Consider the following 22,701-nt stretch of genomic DNA (forward strand, 5'->3'; position numbering starts at 1 on the left):
TGTATTTATAAAATATATTCATAAAAATATGCATGTAATTATTTAATTGTTATATTTATTATTATTATTATAGATATTTGAATGAATAAGATTGCTATGAAATTGCTCATGATTTCAATAGACTCATCTCACCCCCATGTTTCACAGTCCAGAAATAATCATCTATTTAATTAAAAAACCTTTGTAGACTCCCTAATTAGCTCTTTTTATTCCAAGCATTCATAATTTCGACAGGGACAGAATTAAATTTCACTCAGGGTCAGTGTAGATTACATCCCTCTGCTCTTCTGTTTGCTTAACATTTAGAAATTAATCTCTGGCATATTCAGCATAATGCTTGTCCCTCAGATATTTATAGGCAGCAGAATGTAGCAGAATCAGTAGACCCTGTGTTGTAAAGATGGCTGAATTTGGACAACTGAACAAGCTGTAACTTTATGTGATTCAGTGGAATAGACTGTCAGGCACATATCTAAGATGTCCACACTCTTTGTACATAAGATGGAGGCTGCATCTTTAGTTACTATTTCTGTGGTGAAAGTGGATATCACATGGTGTAGGACATCTGCTTCCCTGCCTGTTGCGCTCAGCTGTGATTCTGATCCGGCTTCAACGGTAGCAGAGGATCTTAAACAGTGTGGCTCATCAACAGATAGTCTGACATTCTACCTCATATGAACTTGTGTTTTCCAGTGACTCAGACAGGAAAAATTATTCAAATATTATTTCTTGAACTGCTTGCTACTCCTTTTATCTCTTTGGTTTTGAAACTGCAGCCCTTTCAAGTACGAAGAAGAGCATTTAAAGTCTATTTTAGCAGTTTTTGAAAAAAAAAAAAAATAACACCAAGACTCCATTTATTTGATCCAAAATACACAAAAACACTAATACCGTGAAATATTATTACAATTTAATAATACACTGTTCCACCGCTGAGGGTGAGCTGAGGCAGGACCCTGAGGATTTAATAGACTTTTATTCAGTTATCCCCAGTCTTCCATCTTATTCTGAAATATCTGCCTGTCCTGTTACGGCCAGTGAGGCCATTTATGAACTCCCTGTAAAGTCTGAAATGACCATGGAGGTCTGTTTTGAACTGTTTGTCTGCCTGGAACTATCTGCCTGTCCTTTCACGATCATGTGGAAACTGGCAGACCCGCAGTGAACCCACATCTCTGATAGTGGGCTGAGGGTGACAGTGGGGCTTACAGGAGACAGGACAGGGGTCATTTTCATTTTTGGTTGCCCTATCCCTTTAACTTTGAGCTTTCATTTAGTGAAGAGTGATTTTTTTTACTAGAATAATAGCAGAGTAAGAACCAAGCAAGAGCCAGCAAAAGCTTTGAAAAGAGTGACCGTTTATCTCAGAGAGTAAGATGCATCCTGCAGAAGTGACATGCATGGCTGTTGTCCACACTGGAACTGCCTACTGTAGCCAAAGCACAACAAACTCATTTAACCTTTTCCAAGGCCCATATTAACAAAGTATAGACTTCTGAGAATTCATACTTTGGTCTCATGAGACCAAGTCAATCATTTTGCATTTTACAGCATCCAAAAAGTTATGGTGTTGCTGGAGGAGTACAGTGAGAGTCTTGAGCACCTGTGGTGGATTCTGTAGAGATAAGTTGAGTAACACTCCCCATTAGTTTAAGGAGTTTAAGGGTGTATAAACACACCACAATATATTAATTAAACAAAACATATTTAAGGGTGTTTAAGGAGATCATCATTTAGGAGTTAAACAGGACAGATGTGACAATTTGTCATGAGCTTGTATACTCAGTGCCAAGCAGGGTCAGAGCAGTATACTTAAAATAATGGAGGTCATACTAAGTACTAGAATATTATTTATTCAAGAAATATATAAAATGAGTAGGCCTACTCATTTATTTTTGCTGTGCACTGTGTGTCTATATATGATTTTTTTTAAAAAATCACAATTTTTTTTTTGTTGTCTCAGACAACTTGTCTGAAATCAATAATTGTATTTTATATATAACCCTAAATAATGCATTCATATATACACATATACATATACACACACTGAAATATTTCCATGGGAAGAGACATTGCTGTGTCCCTTTTGACTGCCCAGCATGTCATCAAATAAAATGCTTGTCTGCCATACAGTGCACTCAGCACTCTGCCATGTTTGTACACTCATCTAAGAGACAAGACCTCCAATTCCTCAGATTCCCAGGCTCTGTTAGGACAGCTGGATGAATAGTGCTGCTGTAGGTGGTGTATGAGTTTGCAGTAGCTTGCTCTTCATCAGAGCTGAACTTTAAGCAGGAACAGATCTGTCACCCTGGATCCTGTCTGAGATGCATCAAGCTGCCTCAGGGCTTCAGCTAATTGGCTGCTGGATCTCTCCAGAGGGACCTAAAGTGGTACGCTGGAACCTGAAGGAAACGCTTTTGAATGAAAGAACAGCGCACACATACTGTAGCCTTAACTGACTCTTATCTACTATTCAGTTGGTCCCAGAGTTATTTCAAAATAATGTCTCTTGTGATAATGTAGTGTACAAATCCCGGCCATTAACACTTTAAATTTGAAAAATGGACGTACTGTACAGTACACTATTCAAGTGTCCAGCAGGCTGATGGTTAACATCCTTATCGTTATTTTCAGGCCATACATCTGTTTCTCTGTATTGCAGTGATTTATTGTGCTTTCTGAGAACACTTGCTCCCTCTGTGATAAATGTTGTCTTTTTTGTTCATGGCACCTTGCCAGTTTCTTCTAGATGCTTAACATCTGGAATGAGCTCTATAAATCAGTGTCTGATAAGAAAACTGCTGTAGAGGTTGTTAGTTGAAATATTATAGCTGTTTGTTACAAGAGGAGATTTAAACACTTTCAAAGTTACTTCTTAATTGCTTATTCAGATTTGAAGCATATCGTAGTTGGCTTTTAATTGGAATATTTGGAAGTCTTTTTGTTCCTGTTTTTAATTCTCCCTTTTACAAACCCTGAAAAACTTATGTGGCACAACAGGTCGTTTATTCCATAAAAATTCCATTTTCTAAAGGAAACCTAACATTCATTTGAAGAACTAGAATTTTGATTTGTTGGTTGATGGTTGGCAAAATTTTCTCTGTAAAGAGAATAAACTGTATAAGGGATAACACAAATGAAAAAATCAAATATGGAGTATGGCTTTCAGCTGTAAACTTTACTTTTAGCAGATCTGAGCCTCTAGATTGAACAGGAAGTGTCTTAACAGCAACAACTTGCTGTTTGTTGATGGAGAATTGATTTTGTGGTTTTGTGTTTTGTTTTAAAGCACATTGTCATTCAATGTGTGTATATGGTCATTCAAGCTTAGAATGAAATACTGCAGCCTTAGTTTTTTTTCCCACATGTTTTGATCAATGTTAGTAATTATGTTCTATGATTCTACATATACACTACCATTCAAAAGTTTGGGGTCAGTAAGAAATATTTTTTGAACATATTAGAATAATTTCTGTGGGATCATGTGACACTGAAGACTAACATAATGGCTGCTGAAAATTCAGCTTTGCCATGACAGGGATCAATAACTTTTAAAATGCATTATAATAGAAAACAGTTATTTTAAATTGTAATATTTCACTGTGTGTTTTATTAAAGGGGTCTAGAACTGAGAAATCAAATTTCCCTTGATATTTTGACATAACAAAATATAATGTACTATAAAAACATCCTGTAAGCTTCAAAACTCGAAACTTTAAACTTTAAACTTTAAACTCGTTAGTTTAAAAACAGCTTTTATTGAAACCAAGCTCAGAAAACGACTAATTTTGGAATGTGCCACTTTATGATGTAATAGTGTGGCTGAGCCCCACCTCCGCAGGAGAAGATCAATAGCCCCGCCCACTGATATTAGGAAATACTAGAGACGCAAACACAGGATTCATCAACAGAGCCATACAGATGACATTACAAGATTACAAGATACTGTGTAGTGCAAGCTGTGAAAAATAGTCTTTGAATTGCCTTTCTTGTGTTCCTAACACCTTTTTCACATTTCCGGGTTTCTCAGAAACAGAAGTCGTCATAGTAGGGTAAAATTCTATAGCAGTGAATAGGAGACTATCACAAATTTTTGCATTCCCATTTGCTCAAATTGCAAAAGAAAAACTATGTGATAGTGTTTCATGACTTTCAAAAAAAGGAAAAAAATAGAGACTGATCATGGCGGTCAGTAGAGAGAACAATGTCAAATTTACTGTCACTCCCATAGACGCTATTAGAAACACTCTTGCATTAGCATGAACTAGTTTTTGTAATTTGATACAAGTGTAATATAATATAAAATATAGTGTTATAAATGTACATAGATTTAAAAAAAATGAAGATACAAAACTCTTTGGAGGATTTACGATGCTGATGACTATTGAAATGCATCATCACAGTCTTGTGAAAAGGGTCCATTTCCAGCACTTTGAATATTGTGGAGTGCCTATTTTTCCTCAGATGAAAGTTATAAATTTTCATTTTTATATCGTTCTCTAAAAGCTACCCTAGTCTAAAAATTTGGATGATAAGCCCTTAAAAATCAGTTAAAGTAATTTACTGTTTTGATTTGCATACTGACACAATCTATTAGAGCATGTTTATTATGTTCTTGATTATGAAGTGTGCAGTTCAGAAGCTTCTTCATCTGTATTTATGGATTCTAGCAGTGATGTGCTGCCAATTTCAGTTAGCAGCTTGGCTCATTGTGGATCCCCACCGTAATGTCACTAGTGTAAGCTATGCCATTTGCACTTCATTTCTTCGGCTCTTTGAAACTGCAGAGAAAAATTAAGTCAGCATTCATGTCATCTCTGTCTGCGGCATGAGTAGAGTGAGCAGATGGGATTGGAGTCTATTATTATTGGTAGTATTTAATTTTCAATATTTAGTTCGCAGATCTCATTCTGTTTTAAGTAAGATTTAATCCTGTCGCTTAGATTTTAAAAGAGACACATGACCCCACGTCCCAGCATGACCCCACGTAAGTGAGTCTTTAATGAAGAGCTAGGGAGGTTTGAAGGAGTAAAGGTCTCATCCCTTTCTCCTTCACCCTGAGAGATGTTGAGTTCTCTTTAAGTGGAATATTTCATTCAGCATTTTTACTTTGCAGGCTGGCAAACAAACAGGGTGCTTCTATGTAGCTTTGGCATTTTAAGAAATTAAATTGCCCATCTAATTGCCAGTAAAGCACTTTGTTTGCGATGTGATGTTTTCCTGGTTAAAAATGCCAAATGCTTCATTAATAGAATGGGTTTGTTGGCTGTAGAATGCCTGTTGACATATGCTCAGTGCAAAAGCTTATTCTGTTTATTTACTTAAGTGGCCAGTGGGACCACTAATTCATCATTGATGTCAACTTCATTCTTTTGGAAAATAAACCAATCTGACATTCTGTTGTGATTGCTTGGAGGCGGGACCTCCAATAATAATTAGAAATGGCCAAGTAAAAGTTGTTTGAAATTCTTGCATTGATCTGCTGCACTTCCTTAAGCAGCACTCTTGTTTTTAGGATGACAAAACCTTTAAAAGTTACACTTTTAACCTGGTCTGGCCCAGCGGTCTAACAGCAATCTTCAATATCAAAATGACTGAGATGGCCAATTAAATCAAAGTAGCGGGGTTTACTGTTCACAGAAGCAGAGCACAAATTCCAACACGTCAGTTTAATGTTGAAATAAAAAAACATAAAAATTAATCAACAAATCAATAAAATAAATTAACTATTTAAAAATAAGTGACTGACAGCTATATGCAGTGATGCAAACTACTTTACCTTTTTCTCAAATATGGCCTTTTGAGAGAGAGAGATGAAAGTTGTGTGTGTGAATTACCTGCGTCTGCATGTCTCTCATTGCAAACAATGAATCTGTGAGTTTAGTTACTTCAAAAACAGTGACTTTACCCCCTTGTTGCTGAGAAATATAATGTAGTGATTCAGTATTCGAAACCATTTTATTAAGCAAAGTTGTGGGGCAGCTTTGACAATAAGTTTCTGTGCTCCTGGATGTGTCTGTGTTTGCGCAGCATGATCTTAATCTCTGTGTGCAAGTGAGGTGTGTGTGTCTGCCAATGAAAGCAGCACATTATCGTAGAACGTTACTGTTTTGCCACCACAAAACAGTATTGCAAACCATTTTACTTGCATTATTTGATGTTTTACTAAGTGGAACAGATGTTTAGAGGGGATGAAAAGACCTTGATGTTCTTTTGAAATATTGTGCACCAATAAACCATTCACAGTAAACCCCAAAACATATGCTAAAAAGTAATAACTTTAAAGATATTCATTGTGGGTAACTACATTTCTGAACTTTTTGAAGATTAAGATTTGAGATGAATTAGCGTGTGCTAGCATTTCATATATAATTGATTTAATTTGAGTAGCAGGGAATATGAGATATTGTAAATGTGAGATATTTGCTTGTTTTGTTTTCACTGCTCAGCTACTGTCATCTGTTATGTTTAAAGTCACCACAAAACAGCACTGCAACCCATTTTTCTTGTATTATTGTTTTTCCGACTGGAACAGGTGTTTGGAGGAGATTAAAGAACTTGAAATATTGTGCACCAATGAACAATTCACAGTAAGTCCCAAAACATATGGTGAAAAGTAAAAACTTTAAAGATATGGATAATATTCATGGTGGGTACCTACAGTAAATTTGTGCACTTTTTTTTAAAAAAATAGCATTTACTGGCATTTGATTCTCTGTCTATATAACTGATCAAAATTTAGTGAAGTTTCCATTCCTGTGTCCTTTAAATTCATAAGATGAACAGGCAGTATGAGTGTGTGCTTTCATCTTCATGAAGTTATCAGAATGCAATAAAAGAACAGTGCTCCAAGCCGTCAGAGCTCTGAGAAAAATTATGTCATTTTATTTTGGAAAACTTCCCAGGCAGAAAAGCCACAGTAGGTGAGGAAAAGCTGGGTAAACCGGATGGCCTTCGGAGAGTGACAACCTAACTGAAAATAGAATGGACAGACTGCGGCTGACAGATAGCTTCTACTTAATGCCCTGTCCTCTTGCTGAGCTGAAGAGCCTGCTTTCACTGAATGATTCATTAAGATGACACTTACACGGGAGCCAAAACCTACTGGCAGGCTTCAGTGATGGACAGTCCAGCATTCACTTTCTTTGGCTTTTTACACTTGGCTGTGTCTTGTCTTAGACTCTCCTGAACCCTACAGAATTATTTCCTGTCTCATTTTGTTCAGGTTATACAATTTTTTAAATGTTATTGGTTTTATATCCTTCAAAGTAGAGCAGAGAGAATACTGAATTCACAGAGGGCAAGTTGGGACATCCTTCTAGACTGTAATAAGAGCAAGCAATATTTAAGTTTCAAAACATATTTTTAAATATATAATTAAATGCACAAAATTAATCTTTTTATTTTTCACATATTTATGTCAAAAATGATTTATGTCAAAATTTTCATTTTGGGATGGAGTATCCCTTTAAAACAAAAACAAACAAACATTTGTTTGGAAACAGGCAAGCAGACTTTATGTGATAATTTTAAATATTAGATATTTGCTATTTTATTGTGCATTCTTAATTTTACATTTATACATATTAGCATTATTTATTTTGTTATTTTAACATCATTTTATATACCATTAGAATATTTATTAATATTTAAATTAGCTTCATTTTTTGAGGTGCTTTTATATATATATATATATATATATATATATATATATATGTGTGTGTGTGTGTGTGTGTGTGTGTGTGTGTGTGTGTGTGTGTGTGTGTGTGTGTGTGTGTGTGTGTGTGTGTGTGTGTGTGTGTGTGGTGTGTGTGTATGTGTTTAAAACATGTTAATGTAATTAATTATTTATGAAAAAAAAAACACGTTAAAATTTTTTAAACACAGTTAAACACATTCATTCTGCCCCACGTATGTCATGATTTGAAGACCGATCTGTGTTTGACATCGGAGTACGGCAAGAGCAATTCCAAAGCATGCAGAGCAGTTTGCTCTCTATAGCTCTCGTGGTACTTTGATGTCAAACAGCGATCAGTGTGTGCGCAGTGCCGCTTCAAGTCGAACACACTACAGTTGACTGGTGACGAACATGATGCGGAGCAAAAACTCACTGTGTGATGGAGCCTATAGAATGTAGTTATCAGGGTTACCGCAGGTCTTTTGTATGGTATTAATTTTATTTGTTAAAAAGCGGAGTTAAAAAGTCTTAAATTTGATCTTTAAAATCCTGCAGATATCCTGAGTTATATGCCCCCAAAATTCAAGAGAATGGGGCAAAAATGCCCCGTATGAGTTTTTGTCTCATATATAGGCTATAGCTCTATCATACGGTAGAGTTAAGCAATATGACACGAGTGCTGTTTTTGTCCCAAATAGCGTGAGTGCAAATGTGATATTGATTTAAAGCTAAAGCAGAACTGTGCATCTCCGAGCAACATACACCCTGTGTCCGAAATTACCCCCAAACACTTAAATAGAGCACTATTTGAGGGGACAGGCATTTTTAGTGGTCTTCGAAACCTTAGTGGACATTATTGAGTGCACTTATTCACTCCCACAATGCACCGCAAAACCGAGTGTACAGCTGATGAATGCTCAAGGCTAGAGAATACCCATAATTGGATGAATACCATAATCATAATTGGATTACCCTTAAAGGGTTACTCCACCCCAAAATGAAAGTATTGTCATTAATCACTTAAACATGGGATGGAGTATCCAACAAAAAAAAAAACAAACAAACTTTATGTCAAAATTTTCATTTTGGGATGGAGTATCCCTTTAAAACAAAAACAAACAAACAAATAAAATAGTGGTCCATACAACTTACATATGCGCTATATTTCAAGTCATTCAAAACCAGACAGAATTTACTGTGAATAATGACTTACACCAGTTATTCATTTGGAATATTATTGTAATGTATCACTAAAAGTTGCATTTATTTTCCACATGCTCTCAGAACTGAATGTTCTTCTGTTAAAATGTTGTGTCCATGTATCTCAGAGGATTCATCCACATACTATGTGATCATGCACAAACAGCATAGCACTTGGCAGTCATGGCCGCTTGGGTCTGTGAGTCAGAGACTACAATTTAGTGCACATGCATACTCCCTCATCACTTTTCCCTGTAGTTTCATGATCTGCCAGTAGGTGCCAGTGTTGCCCTGAACAGACTATACTGACACTTTTTCAAATCTGTGTACAAACGTAAATGCATTGATATAGGAGGCATATATCTGTGTAAAAGAGATGGATTGCACTATCAGCCTCAAAAGAGAGAGAGATGAACTCTGGTTGTGCTTTAGCCTTTGGCTGTAGGTCTGGTCTAGCTGGCATAGGAGTATCGTGGCACCAAGCATCCATTATTACTATAATAGATGTTCTCTTCATAACAAAGAAATCGATGGGCATGGGAGATGTGATGAATTCTGAATCTGTTTTAGAGAATGCCTCTTCTTAGCATTCTAACAGTACACTTGACAGAAATTGTGTAATGTGTGTGTGTAATGTCTGTGTGTACTTTATACATGAGAGGATCATCGAGGTGTGTTTTGGCAAAATTCAGACGAGCCTTAATGTTCTTCTGTGTTGGCAGTGGTTTTTGCTTCACCACTCTTTCATGGATGCCATTTTTGGTGAGTGTCTTTTGGCTAGTGGATTCATGAACAGTGACCTTTACTGCTGCAAACAGAGGCCTGCAGTTCCTTCGATGTCATCCTTTGGTCTATTGTGAATTCTTGGATGAGTGGTCGCTGTGCTCTTGGAAGAATTTTGGAAGGTCGGCATGCAACTTCTGCAAGGTTTGTTTAGTTTTATCCATTTGGAGATAATGGCTCTCACTGTGGTTTTTTTGAAACCCAAGAGCCTTTGAAATACTGTAGCTTTGTAATCCTTCCCAGACTGGTGTATTTCAGTCACCTTACTCATCATTTCTGGAATCTCCTTCATGTCTGGCCCAGTGTGTTAATATGTAAGATTTTTAACCAACTTCATGCTGTTGAATAAGTTCTATTTAAATGTTGATTTAATTGAAAAGGGTTGGCACTTGGCAGTAACCAGACCAGCTGAACCACATTTTGAATGCAGTTTCATAGGCTGTGTCCAAAAGCTGAGAAATGATGCCTCCACAGGCAGTAAACGGAGGTAGGAAGGCATCAAGGCATGTCACATCCTGTCTACTGAGATACCTGCATCTGATCGATTTTTGAAGGCAGCATAGATGTATCATTTGCTGCCTTTAATATCCCACAATCTTGTGCATTCAATTCTGTGACAGTTGAGCTAAAAAAATTAAGATTGCATCTGAAATTTATGGTTGATTGTCAATGTTTGTGTAAAGGTTTTTTTTTTTTTTAGCAGTTTTTCCACTTTTGATAATCATTTCTGGCAAGAAATTAGTATTAATTTCAAGAGGTACCTTCATGTGAAAATGCTGTCTGCAAAGCCATTGCCTTACTGGACAGCAACAAGTCTTCTGCCTAAGCTTTCAGACGCAACCTTAGATTTGGGAATTATAAACTATGGAGGCACTTACAGGTCCAGTTTGTTTTAGATAACTTTGTTGCTTCGATAAGTAACATTATCATTTAAAAACTATATTTTGGGTTTACTCAGGTTGCCTTTATGTTATGTTAAAAGGATGGCGGCAAACACTTTTTCAAAGCACTGTACATTTTTTTTATTATATTCTAAACAGAATATGTTTCATATCTGTTAAGTTGCTTGTTTTTTTTTTAATAACTCATTTCCATGTGTGTCCAGTTTTTCTATGTAAGCTTATGGTGTGCTTGAACAACCGTTTCTTTCTCAGTGTGTCTGCAGTAGTACACAGAGCTCCAGTGAAAGAGCGCAGTGTGCAGGAGGCCATGTCTGCTTCCGTTGCTGGGACGTGGGGTCATGTGGACACTTCTAAACATCTAGTACATCTACGGCCTCTTTAAACATCACAAGCCCATGACTGCCTGTGAAAAGAATTTCTGTTTAATTTTTTCCATCTGAAACAAGCTCCAGACACAAATAGAGTTTTATGAGTAAAGTTTTACAGAAAGTCATCTTCTTTTAGAGTGACTGACTTGCAGTGTGAAAGTCTGATAAAAATGAAATGCAGGCGAAGATAAGCTGTAGTTTATTTCCAGAACAATTACCTTTTATACCTGCCCCCATTAAATCATCTCTTCTCCATTTGAAATATAGTATTAGCCTCGGTCGAACCTTTTTTATATGCTGTGGCCATAAGCAAGGTGTTTATCATGAGACAAAGTAAGTGTTATGGTGTAATTAAACCTCCCGTCTGAAGGAAAGCAAGCTTAACCTTTTCACGTTGCAGGATCAACAGCTCATAAACAACTACACCACTGTCTACACTTTTTCATTTGAGCTGAAAGCAGATCTTTGATGGAGCTGTACTTTCAGAGCCTCTTTGTAATTACAGGAGTTTTCAGACTACAACCTATGAATTTTCACCTCAGAATTTTGGTCTTCACCAACATGTTATAAGTTCAAACCTCATATTAATGCCTTGGTCTCACTGCTGAAAATCCCATTTGCTCAGGTGCTGTAAAGGACATGAGGGTTTATTGGCTTTTGAATAGGACCTGCCACGTTCATTTGTTTGAGATGTGACTGATATGGCCTCTGTTTGCCCCTCAAACAATAATCATTCTCTGTGGAGCATCTGGGTCTGTCTCAAGCCTTGAACAGTGGTGGTCCGAAGCAAAAAACATAAGAGCTGCGTAAACAGTATTGTCGTTTGATCAATGTCTACCTGGCAGTTTATTCCCTAAGAGCAAATGTCTTTCAGTTGAGAGCAGCCATCTGAGTCAGTGATGACAGCCGTTCCACTCTGCAGACGGATTGTCAATATATCATGGCACATGTCAGGGCTTTCATTTAGAGGAACTTTCTTTAGGTGGATAAATCCATTTCATTTGGTTAGCCAGTCAGTCACCAGAAAGTTAGATTTGAATTGAAGACTTTGCCCTGTTTCACACTGAATGTATAAGCAGTACATAAGCAGCTGCAAGTATATTTATATGTGTGTGATATAAACATATGTAATGTTGTATTGATACACATAATATTATATATATAAAAAATTTAATAATAATTAAAAATGTCATTTGAAATGCTATATATAATATATAAAAATACAGAATGTAATAGTATAAATATAATTATATACTAAAATATAATGAATAACTATTTAAAAACATTAAGAATATATTTAAGTATTAAGATAATAATTAAAAATATTTTTATATATAAATATATATATATATATAGAGAGAGAGAGAGAGAGAGAGAGAGAGAGAGAGATCTTATATAAGTATAATATAAAGCTCAACGTGTGTCTTTTTTTAAACAGTGGGTGAGTAGTTTGTTGTATTTTATATAGCTTTTAAAGTCTATTCTGCTAAAAAAAAGTTTAAAAGGTTGACAGTAAGTTTTTCTGCTGATTTCAGCACACTTTACACAACCAAAAAAATAAACGATACAAAAAAAACAAAAACAAACGATATGTGCTACAATTCTGCTATCTAGCACTTTAGTGTGTATGCACACAATGTTAACATGTTGTACCTGTACGGATGCCACATAGGCATAAATATGAGCTGTTTACGTGTGCGGTGTGAAACAGGCCCATGTCTTTGTGTGCATGAGTTTCATCTTACAGATCTTTGAGTCAGTGGAAAAGTGCCAAGTAGTCATTTTATCAAACTTGTTGTCATAAACCTGTATTTTACCCATGAATCAGCAGTTTTACACTCTTTTGTCTGTGTGATTTCAGTCGCTGGCTAGGTGTGTCAGACCGTTTGGGTTTGAGAGCAGCATGTCAGGTTCAATAACGACTATCTGAGGAGATCTCAGCTTTTGTCCAAGTCCATTTGCCATCCACTCCCGATAAAGGACAAAACCATGTACCATGTACCAGCAAGAGTAGAAGAAGATAAACCAGATAAATCCTGAAACTCAACCATGGTGAGCAAATGTGTTTCGCTCAGTAATCAGAGAGACATTATTGCCAGACTCAGACTTTACTGTCCCATAAGACCTTTTGTGCAAAATCTCTTAATGACTGAATTATAGATACACTTCTCCTTTGACTCTGTCCAAGGCCCTTTTTTTATAAATGCTCACAACAGAGGAAGTAGGTATGTGCAGTTAGGTAAATAGTTAAGTGACTTTTAAAAAGAACACAAGTCTGTGTCAACAGGTGGCACAACGCTTTTGTTTGAGCAGCTGTTATTATGAACGGCATGATCCCTAGTGTTTTTCTCCAATAGCATTACCAATAATTATAGATAAACATTAAAAAAAAATGTATATATATAAAAAAAAAAAATAAAATTAAAATTAAATAAAATATTATTTAGAAAAAATGTATATATATATATAAATATAATATAATTATATTTAAATTATATAAAATATAATTTATATATATATATAATAGTCACATATATATATATATATATATATATATATATAATATATATATATATATATATATATATATACCCCCGTTAATTTTATTTTTAATGTTGGCCATTGAGTGGTTATTGCCCATAACAAAAAATTATAATCATCTATAAAATCATTATTGGCTTTTCTGTATTAGCCAGAATTTTAATATTGATGCATCCCTAACTGATTGTTTTGAAACAGGTTTGCAAAACACACCCCACGTCTGCAACTGATCAATCAAACTGATAGTCTTGCCCCAAAATGTGTGTGTATGTGTGTGTGTGTGTGTGTAAAATTAATATTATATATTTATTATAATATAATATTATATAATAATTATAATATTATATAATATTACATTTTACAAGAATATATAATTACATAAAAATATAAAAATAATTGTTTTAATGAATCAAACATTTACATTTTGTATATGGTGTATACATGATCCATTAAACCAATAGTCATGCCATTGTTTAAATGCAATGTTGCTGTTATGGGCTGGATAGGTGAAAAAAATTTGCTTTTAATTTTTTTTTTATTGCAGAGTCTATTTAGTGATTGTTTTGCAAACCTCTACCTGAAATCTCATTCAGATGTAATGAGTGTATTTTAAAAGACATTATGAAGACATTAGGTACTGCTCCATTTCTGCCTGTTTACAATAGCGCTGATATGAATAAGAAGTGGGGAGCGGTTACCGGGGCGACTGAAAGTGGACAGAGCCAGCGTCTCAGTCCCTTATTTGCCAAGGAGGCGTGAGAGAGAGGTAGCCAGGGAAGTGGAAAGGAAGGACAGCGTGCTGCATGTGTACAGTTACACACACACACACACACACACACACACACACACACACACACACACACACACACATTCACACACATACCCAGTCAGTCCAGGGAGACAGAGGCAGTGCTGGTGTCTCTGTAGAGTTCTGTCTCTCTGTTTTTCACAGCTGTATGCATTAGCCAAGATGCCGCAGAGAAAGAGGAGTTTCACTTTTGGAGCATACGGCGGGTAAGAGCAAACGCTGTTTACCAAAACATTTCACATTCACTTTTCTTACTCTGTGCTGTTAAGAGTGATTATAAATGATCTGTTGGGTTATCAGCAACTGTGGTTACGGTCTTAGTAGAGATATATGATATCAGAGTGTCTGAATGCTAATGCATTGTAAAAGCGGAGTGTTATGGCTACAAGCAGACTTGATTTCATCACTGGTATATATTTGAATGACGGGACTAGTTTCTCGGAGTGCAGTGCATTACGGCGGCTCTGGTGTACTGCTCTCCTGCAAGTAAACCCTGTTATTAAAGGCCATTATCCAGAGAGGGTAATTGAGTTTGGATTGAATTAGACACTGCAGTTGACTGAAGCAGACACACATCTAGGCAGAAACCTTGCATCTGAGAAGCGCCAAGGGAGGTTAACGTAATAATGGGCTGTTTACTCTATCAATCCGGCCTTGAGGATTCGATTAAGCCCGCTTTAAGTTATCTGTTGATTCAGTAGGGAGGAATTCAAACCCGAGAATTTGTTTGACTGAATACCCACAGACTCCAGTGAGATTCCTCTGTTAAGGGATCCTGTCTGCTCAACAGGTGCAGGGCTGCCATATTTCAGCTCTGTGTTGTCAAGGACAAGTGTTATCTGTGTCTGCATGGTCACTGATCTGATCTGATCTGATCACAGGAGTGCTGCAAAAGACACATTTAACCTGTCCCACCAGAACTGTCCTTAAATAGATGTATTACCAGTCAAAAGTTTGGACACATTTCACTGAATTAGTTTTTCTTGGTCTGTTGATGTAAAAGCTTATGCTTAAATGATTGAAAATTGTTGAGGACAACAATATAAATTGTGCCTACATATGAATTCCTTTAAAAAAAAAAAAAAAAAAAAAAATTAAAAAAAAAAAGTATACTGTTACACTTAAGACCAGTTCCTGGATGGAAACAGTTATCAATTTATTAAGTCATGAATAAAAAATATGATTGAATAAAAAACTTTTCAAACTGACAAATAGGTATTTTTAATTTATGTATCAGTGAAATTATATGTAAAGCAAATCAGATGTAGCCTAGCAGTAAAATAATTTAATCTCTTTTCATATTGACAAAAAACTTTAAAGTCCTGTTTAAATATTGAAAAGTGATTAACATTTTTATGTTTTTCAATTAAATAATACACTTATTATTAATATGTTTGTTTAAATAATTATTACATTTGTTACTGTGTGAATCTCTCTCTGTGTGTGTGTGTGTGTGTGTGTGTGTGTGTGTGCGCGCGCGCAACACCAGTGTGTTTATTGTCAGGCTCCTTGAACATACAAAAATATCACTGGATTATTACAATGAATGGCAAAAGGAATGTGTGGTAGTGTAAACTGATAATTCCTACTGACATTAATGCAAAAGATAAAGAACCAATTTTTTAAAAACCATTTTTTGTTGGTGAAAATACTAGTGGCCTAAGACTTTTTGTACAGTTTTGTGTGTGTGTGTGTGTGTGTGTGTGTGTCTATACAAAAAATAAACAATATATACATATATTTAATTCATTATTTTTTGTTCACAACATAATATTTATTTGCATAATACTATATTATTTTGTTGACTTAAAATGTATACAAAATATTAAAATAATAATATTTAAAAATAATTGTAAAGAGTTTGACTGGTAGTGTATATAACACTTTAAAGGGCAACTTGTACTTTTACACATTTGCTTCATTGACTTTGATGGAAGGAAATGATCCGTATTGATCCTTTTTCTCGTTTTGCTCAGTAAATTGTCTTTGGCTGTGTTTTGACAGTTGCTTGGTCCTGAAGATTGTGACATCTAAAAGCCATCATCAAAAATTGCTCCAGGTGTAGATAACAAGTGATCAGATTTGCTTTGTAGGTGATTGGTGATTACATGGCCTCATGAACATGCACCTGTTTACAGAACCTAGACAAACACTGTATAACTCAATGTGATGTAAATGCCTTAGTATCTCTTTGAGATGTTTATGTATTTGCCTTTGATGACAGTCCCATGTACAATTACTCATTTGGCACATAATTCATGGTGGCTTCGGTTTCCAACCAAGATATTAAAGCCACAGCCATCTCCATCCCAAAGAAGCAAAGATTTAGCCTCTGTAAGAATGAAAATCTCATTATCCAGGTTCAGAATACAGTTCTGCATGTAGATGGTCCCCTCAGGTGACCTCAGAATGAAATACGGAGTCATTTTATAAATGAAGACTGGTGATGCTATGTTAGTCCATCTCTCTGGCCTCATGAACTCTTAATAGAGTCAAATGAAATAAACAGCAGGTCTAGGCTTTGCCCCAGATCATGAAATGCTTTTGCTTTTTGTCTTTCTTTCTTTCCTTTAGTCTGGCACCTGGGTTGATTCATAGGACTCTGAGTGGTCCCTGTTCAGAAACAACCATGAGGAAAAGCTACTTGTTTGCAAGCAGTGGTGCTGATCATTGTTTTTTGGAGGTCAGCAGATTTTTTTATGCCCAATTTCAATGTTCCAGTGGGGCAAAGAATGGGACAGGGAGCAAACCGAGAAGAAGTGCAAAAAAAAAAAAAAAAAAAAAAAATTGGTGTTAAAAACCATTTTCACTCAATTGCTAGTCAATTTCACAAATTGTTACAAAGAAATGGCAAGTAACACATTGCATTAAAAGTGAAACATACTCCAATAATTTTTATTTTACCTCAAAAACTCATTTTTACAGTCTAGTTGGTATGAAAGATTGACTCGAGGACAGGAAATCATTGATTACTGATTCACGCCATTTTCCTTTGGTTCTACCATGTTGGTTTGTACATATTGTTTTCCATTAACACAGATTTAGTTAAATGACAAAGATTAAAGGTGCTTGTCAGCATTAGTTTTTCTAATCCTGTTTGTTTACTGAGTGGCATTTTAAAGAGTCAGCTGAACCGTTTTCATTAGGATTTGCTTTGCATTACAAAGACCATGTGTGCACCTCTCAAGGATCTGTGATCACTCATCCACCTCTCTCAGGAAGGTCGCTAACCCCTCTGTCCTTCATCTGAATTTACAGTCACGTTCACATTCAGTGGCTGTATCGAAGACGTGATTGAAGATGGCTGGATTAATTTTAGTGTTATTTGAGGAGACAAAGACTGTTGATTAGTTCTGAAGGGCAGCTGGTAGACACTTCCTGTACTCACATAGATGGCTGTAATGCCACATAACTCATTTTAAGCAGGGGGGAATTTGCTAAGAATGAATTGCACCCAATAATAGTTTTTTTTTGTTTTGTTTTGCTTTGTTTTTGCTGGCTTGTTTTAGCACTTGATTCACTAAGGTGAAAATGTATCTGGCTTATGCCATTTACTATCACATCATCATGATTTGATCAGTTGCTGTTATTCAGATTGGTAGATAGAAAATACACAAACATTTTTATGATATTGTGTTTTTGTGAATTTAGAAATGAATGTATAATATTGATATATGTATTATAATATTGGTCAGTATTGGATATTACATTTTTTTTGCCATAATCTGACAATGACTAAATCAAATGTAATGTTTAAAAACAGAAAAACATTGATAAATGTAATCTTTTCTCAAAATGAATATCAATTCCATACTGTACATTAAATCTGTGATAAGAATGTAAAATGTAAGCAAATGCTTAATGCTTTTTTTTATTAAAAACTTTTTTAAAATAAATCTGTTGTTTATTTAGCAAGGATGCATTAAATTGATCACAAGTGAGAGTAAAGACATTTATAATATTATCTGAAGGATAAAACAAGCAAAATTTTGCTTTGACATCACAGAAATAAATTACATTTTTTAAATATATATATAAAAAAACATTATTTTCAATTGTAATAATATTTCACAATATTGCTATTTTTTCTTCAAATAAATGCAACCTTGGTGAGCATTAAAGACGTCTTTCAAAACAAAAAAATCGTACAGTAGTTTGAGAAAACAGCATAGAACTTTAATATCGCCTGTTTGTCGGTTATCTGCCACAACAAACAAATAATTTTCAGCTTATCTGTATTTAAAGTATTTTCATTTTGCTGCTTTCTTAATCACTACTCAGCCTAATTTACATTTATTTAGTGAACTTACCCCAGGTCAAATTTCTAAACGCTGTCACACGTTGGATACATTCCAGCCCTCTGTGTCACATGACAGGTGCTGCTGCTGTTTTAATGGGTCTCTGCACCTGTGCTGTTGTGTAACAACAAATGTGGACATTACAGCTAGGAGACACACTTCTGCTGAAACCTGAAGAGCTGCGAGACAGTCTGCATGTGTTAAGACACCCGCGTGCATTCATCTGGCTGTCACATTGTAGACTCGCGGCTGGTACCACTGTGTCTCACTACATCCACTGTACTGTTACTCTTTACTGTATTTCAGTGGCTGCTTTCAGATGTTGAATGTTGTGCTGGATATTGATGCCTGCTTCGCTTCACACTTTGTGGTTTTCATTTGATGTATATCACTTGAACATTATTCATTATTTCACAAGAAGACAGACACTAAAACATGTGCTGTTTATACACATGGTCTTTTTGCTGGGGTATTGTTCCTCTATGTTCCAGAGTCATGAAAAATTGATGGGTGTTTATGTAAGTTTCTTGTTATGGTACACAGTGTATTGACAGTGACTAGAGGGCTGTTCTCTTGGTAAACTTCTGTTCCCAAGACAGCAGGTGTAACTTCTTCCTCCTTAAATACTCACATACTAAAACATTAAAGTATCTGTCAACAGTGACATACTGTTTTCCCACAAGTCCCTTGCATCATTTCTTAAAACACAACAGTATTCATAGTCTGAAAAAAACAAACATCTTTCTTTCTGATGTGATATATCAGGAATGTCTTATGTTTACTCTATTGAAAGATTATTGGCTGTACAGTGTGCTTGCTGTACTGTACATTCCTGTATATTCTTTCTAGGTATACAATTTTTCCTGTCAGATACCTGAAACCTACATAACATTTATTTCTGCATGAAGCACAGTATTCAAGAGGAAGGAAGCCACCTGATGTTGTCAAGATAAAGTTCAGTGTGAACCGTTGTCACATTTTTAATTAATTTATAAGTGCAGATATTTCATTTAGAATATTTGCAAAAGAATTGTGATGTCAAAAGATCATTCATATTTTCAAGCAAATATTTGGTTTAGTGTGTGTTTAATACATCTGTTAATTTTAGCCATCTAATTATTTAAGTCTATCATGCATGCTGTTGAGCCGTAATCCTCTGCGGATATTTTGGCTCAGTCAAAGCTTGGCTTCAGAGTTTTACCACACCCAGACTCAATTTCCCCTTTATGAGGATTCTGTGTAACAGGAGAGGAGGTGAACGTGAGTCCAAGGATGAAAAAATATCAAGTTTTATGATTCTCCTGTGGGCTGCTAACACATGACTGGAGTTCTGATCTTTTGTTGGCAGTGCTGATTTGTGACCATTTGACAACTTCATAAACGTCATAAATCTTAGCGCTCGTGAATAGCAAACAATAAAATGTTTTGATCTGTCAAGGCATCATTTACATACAGGTTGATGGCACCATAGTTTGAATCTCTCGTGGTCTTTTGGGCATGTTTGAGTGATGTGCCGTTTATGTGTTTGAGCAACTGGGGCTTTTACTGTTTATTTGTGGATATGATGCGAAGCTAATTAAACTGGAGAGACTGAGCGTCCTCACAGTACAGACATCAGAACTGACAGTAATTATGTTTTTTAATCCACACTAGGGATATGACGGTATCAAATTTTCATGTTGCGATTAATTGCTAATGCTTTTATCACGGTATATGTGAAATTGAAACGTGGTATTGAAATTTAGTTTAAAAAAGTGGTCATAATACAGTATAACAGATTTAATAACTTTTTTTTTTATAACAAAAATAACTGAACATCTAAATACAATAAAGCAATACAGAAAAAGATATAAAATATATAAATTATATAAATTATATATATAATTATATAATTATATAAAATATATAAATTTAAAAGTTTTACACTTTACAATAAGTCCTCATTAGTTAACCATTAACATTCACAATAAGCAATAGCTACATTTGCTATAAAAGTTATTAATCTTTGTTAAAAAAAATACAAGTCTTCGTTCATGTTAGCTCATTAAATAACACAGTTGCAACTTTCGGTTTTAACAACATGTTATTAAATATTGGAATACCTAAGATTAATGAATGTTCAGAAGAATTTATCGTTGGCAGTCCATGAAAGGTATGAAAGTCGACGTCAGAATACTCCATCTGCCATCAGACGTGCAATCTGGGTTATATGAAGTGACGGCAACACATTTTGTAAGCGAAGAAAACAAAAATAACTTTATTCAATAATTCCTTTGTCAGCGATCTCCTCTGTGTCTCTCCATATTGCCGTATGATGTGTATGCTCTTCTGTATCATCCGCGCCACAAGGATGTGCTGTTTCTACTTGTATTTAGCTTTGATTTAAAATAAAAGAGTGCATCCTTGTGGCACAGATGACACAAAAGAGCATACACAGCATACGGTTATAGGAAGAGACACAGATGGCAGACGGAGTATTCTGACAACGACTTTCGTACCTTTTATGGACCTTGACACTGTTATTTACTTGGCAGTCTATGGGACAGTCTCAAGCCTCCAGGTTTTCATCCAAAATATCTTAAATTGTGTTCCGAAGACGAATGGAGCATTTACGGGTTTGGAATAACTTGGGGGTAAGTGATTAATGACAAAATTTTCATTTTGGGATAGAGTATCCCTTTAAATCTATTTAAATATGTTTCAGAAAGTAGCAGCTGCTTTATTTATGGGGTTTCCAGGCTGCATTTTCTGCAGTTTAGCGCCATCTGCTGTCAGAGAGTGAATGTGCTTTCATTCAGCTCATCTCTCACGTGTTACCCCATGTGGTTCTCATGCATGATTGTTTACATCAGAGCGCACACACGTCTTTCAAGCAGCATACAGCGGTGTTGTGCATTTTGACCAGTTGATGGGAAAAGTATACTTAAAATGCATTCCAAATTCTGAATAATTTGTAATATATAATTATTTACGGTATTTAGAATAGAATAACAATATCGTGCATATTCATTACAGTGATATATCACATTACCTAATACACAGGAACTCTGTCTCTTTTTGTCAAACCGATTGTGTGGATTGTTTGAAGTTTGTGGACTGTTCTTATAAATGTATCAAACTATAAAATAAAAACCCACCAGCACACACACACAAATCAATAAAAACAGCTAAGTTGCTCGAGGTCTAGTTTAGAATACTTGTGTATGCTTGAAAGAACTTAAAGTAGTATACCCCAAAATTAAAATGTAAAAAATAAAATGCTATTGTTTTTTTTTCTTTGTTGATAATCTCATTTGAGATTTTTGCAATGTGTTTCTGTTTCAAATAAATGCTGTTCTTTTGAACTCTTTGGTTATCAAAGAATGAAAAATTGTATGACAGTTTCAATAAAAATATTAACCAACACAACTGTTTTCAGCATTGCTAATAATAAGAAATGTTTCTTGAGCATCAAACCAGCATATTAGAATGATTTCTGAAGGATCATGTGAAAATGAAGACTGGAGTAATGGCTGCTTTGCCAGAGGAATAAATACATTTTTTAAATTATATAAACAGAAAACATTTAATTTAAATAGTAATATTTCACAATAGTACTGTTAAATTATATATAAATAAATGCATGCTTGGTGAACATGTTCAAAAAAACATATCAACCCCAATTTTTGAACAGTAGTGTACATTGAAGAGGGAGATTTATTTAAAAATCCATTTATTTGTTTTGCAAACATGTTGTATCAGGTCATGAGGGTGAATAAATGATCTTTTAACTTTAGTGAAATGTGAACCGAAGGCACATACTTAAGGCTTGGTGCCTAAAAGCAACAGAGATTTAAGCCAAGGCTTCACTGTACTTTAGGTCACCTACAATCAATAGAAAAATTAATAGAAATAGAAAACCTAATGTATTTCAGTTCGGCTGAGGGTTAATTACTGAACCTACTGATCTTTTATCAGTGTTTGCTTTTGTTCCATTAATGAAACAGCGAAACAAAACCTCTCTTTAATAGAGAGATGGATCTTTTATCAGACTTTTCAAATGACTTGGTTTAGGAAGCCATCTTTTGTCTCCCTTTGTAATACACAAACAATGCCAGACAAAAAACAAGCCATGAGTCAG

General features: G+C 35.2%; 1 protein-coding gene across 11 annotated transcripts in view; it reads left to right on the forward strand.

Annotated features, from left to right (window-relative positions):
• The window catches only part of LOC109110193 (rap1 GTPase-activating protein 1-like), an 89,134-nt gene that overhangs the window by 2,849 nt on the left and 63,584 nt on the right, over positions 1-22,701 (forward strand). For 3 of the 11 annotated variants that reach the window (XM_042713131.1, XM_042713134.1, XM_042713128.1), the window contains exon 1: positions 14,322-14,489. The exons of 1 other annotated variant lie outside the window; for it this stretch is intronic. In XM_042713131.1, coding sequence (XP_042569065.1) covers positions 14,446-14,489 — 44 coding nt within the window. In that variant the 5' untranslated portion in view covers positions 14,322-14,445. Of the gene's footprint in view, positions 1-14,319; positions 14,490-22,701 lie in introns of those variants that run through there. 7 more of the 11 variants (XM_042713127.1, XM_042713139.1, XR_006153309.1 and 4 more) reach the window with 6 other exon arrangements.

Source organism: Cyprinus carpio, chromosome A23 (assembly GCF_018340385.1).
Source record: "Cyprinus carpio isolate SPL01 chromosome A23, ASM1834038v1, whole genome shotgun sequence".
Taxonomy (NCBI): Eukaryota; Metazoa; Chordata; class Actinopteri; order Cypriniformes; family Cyprinidae; genus Cyprinus; species Cyprinus carpio.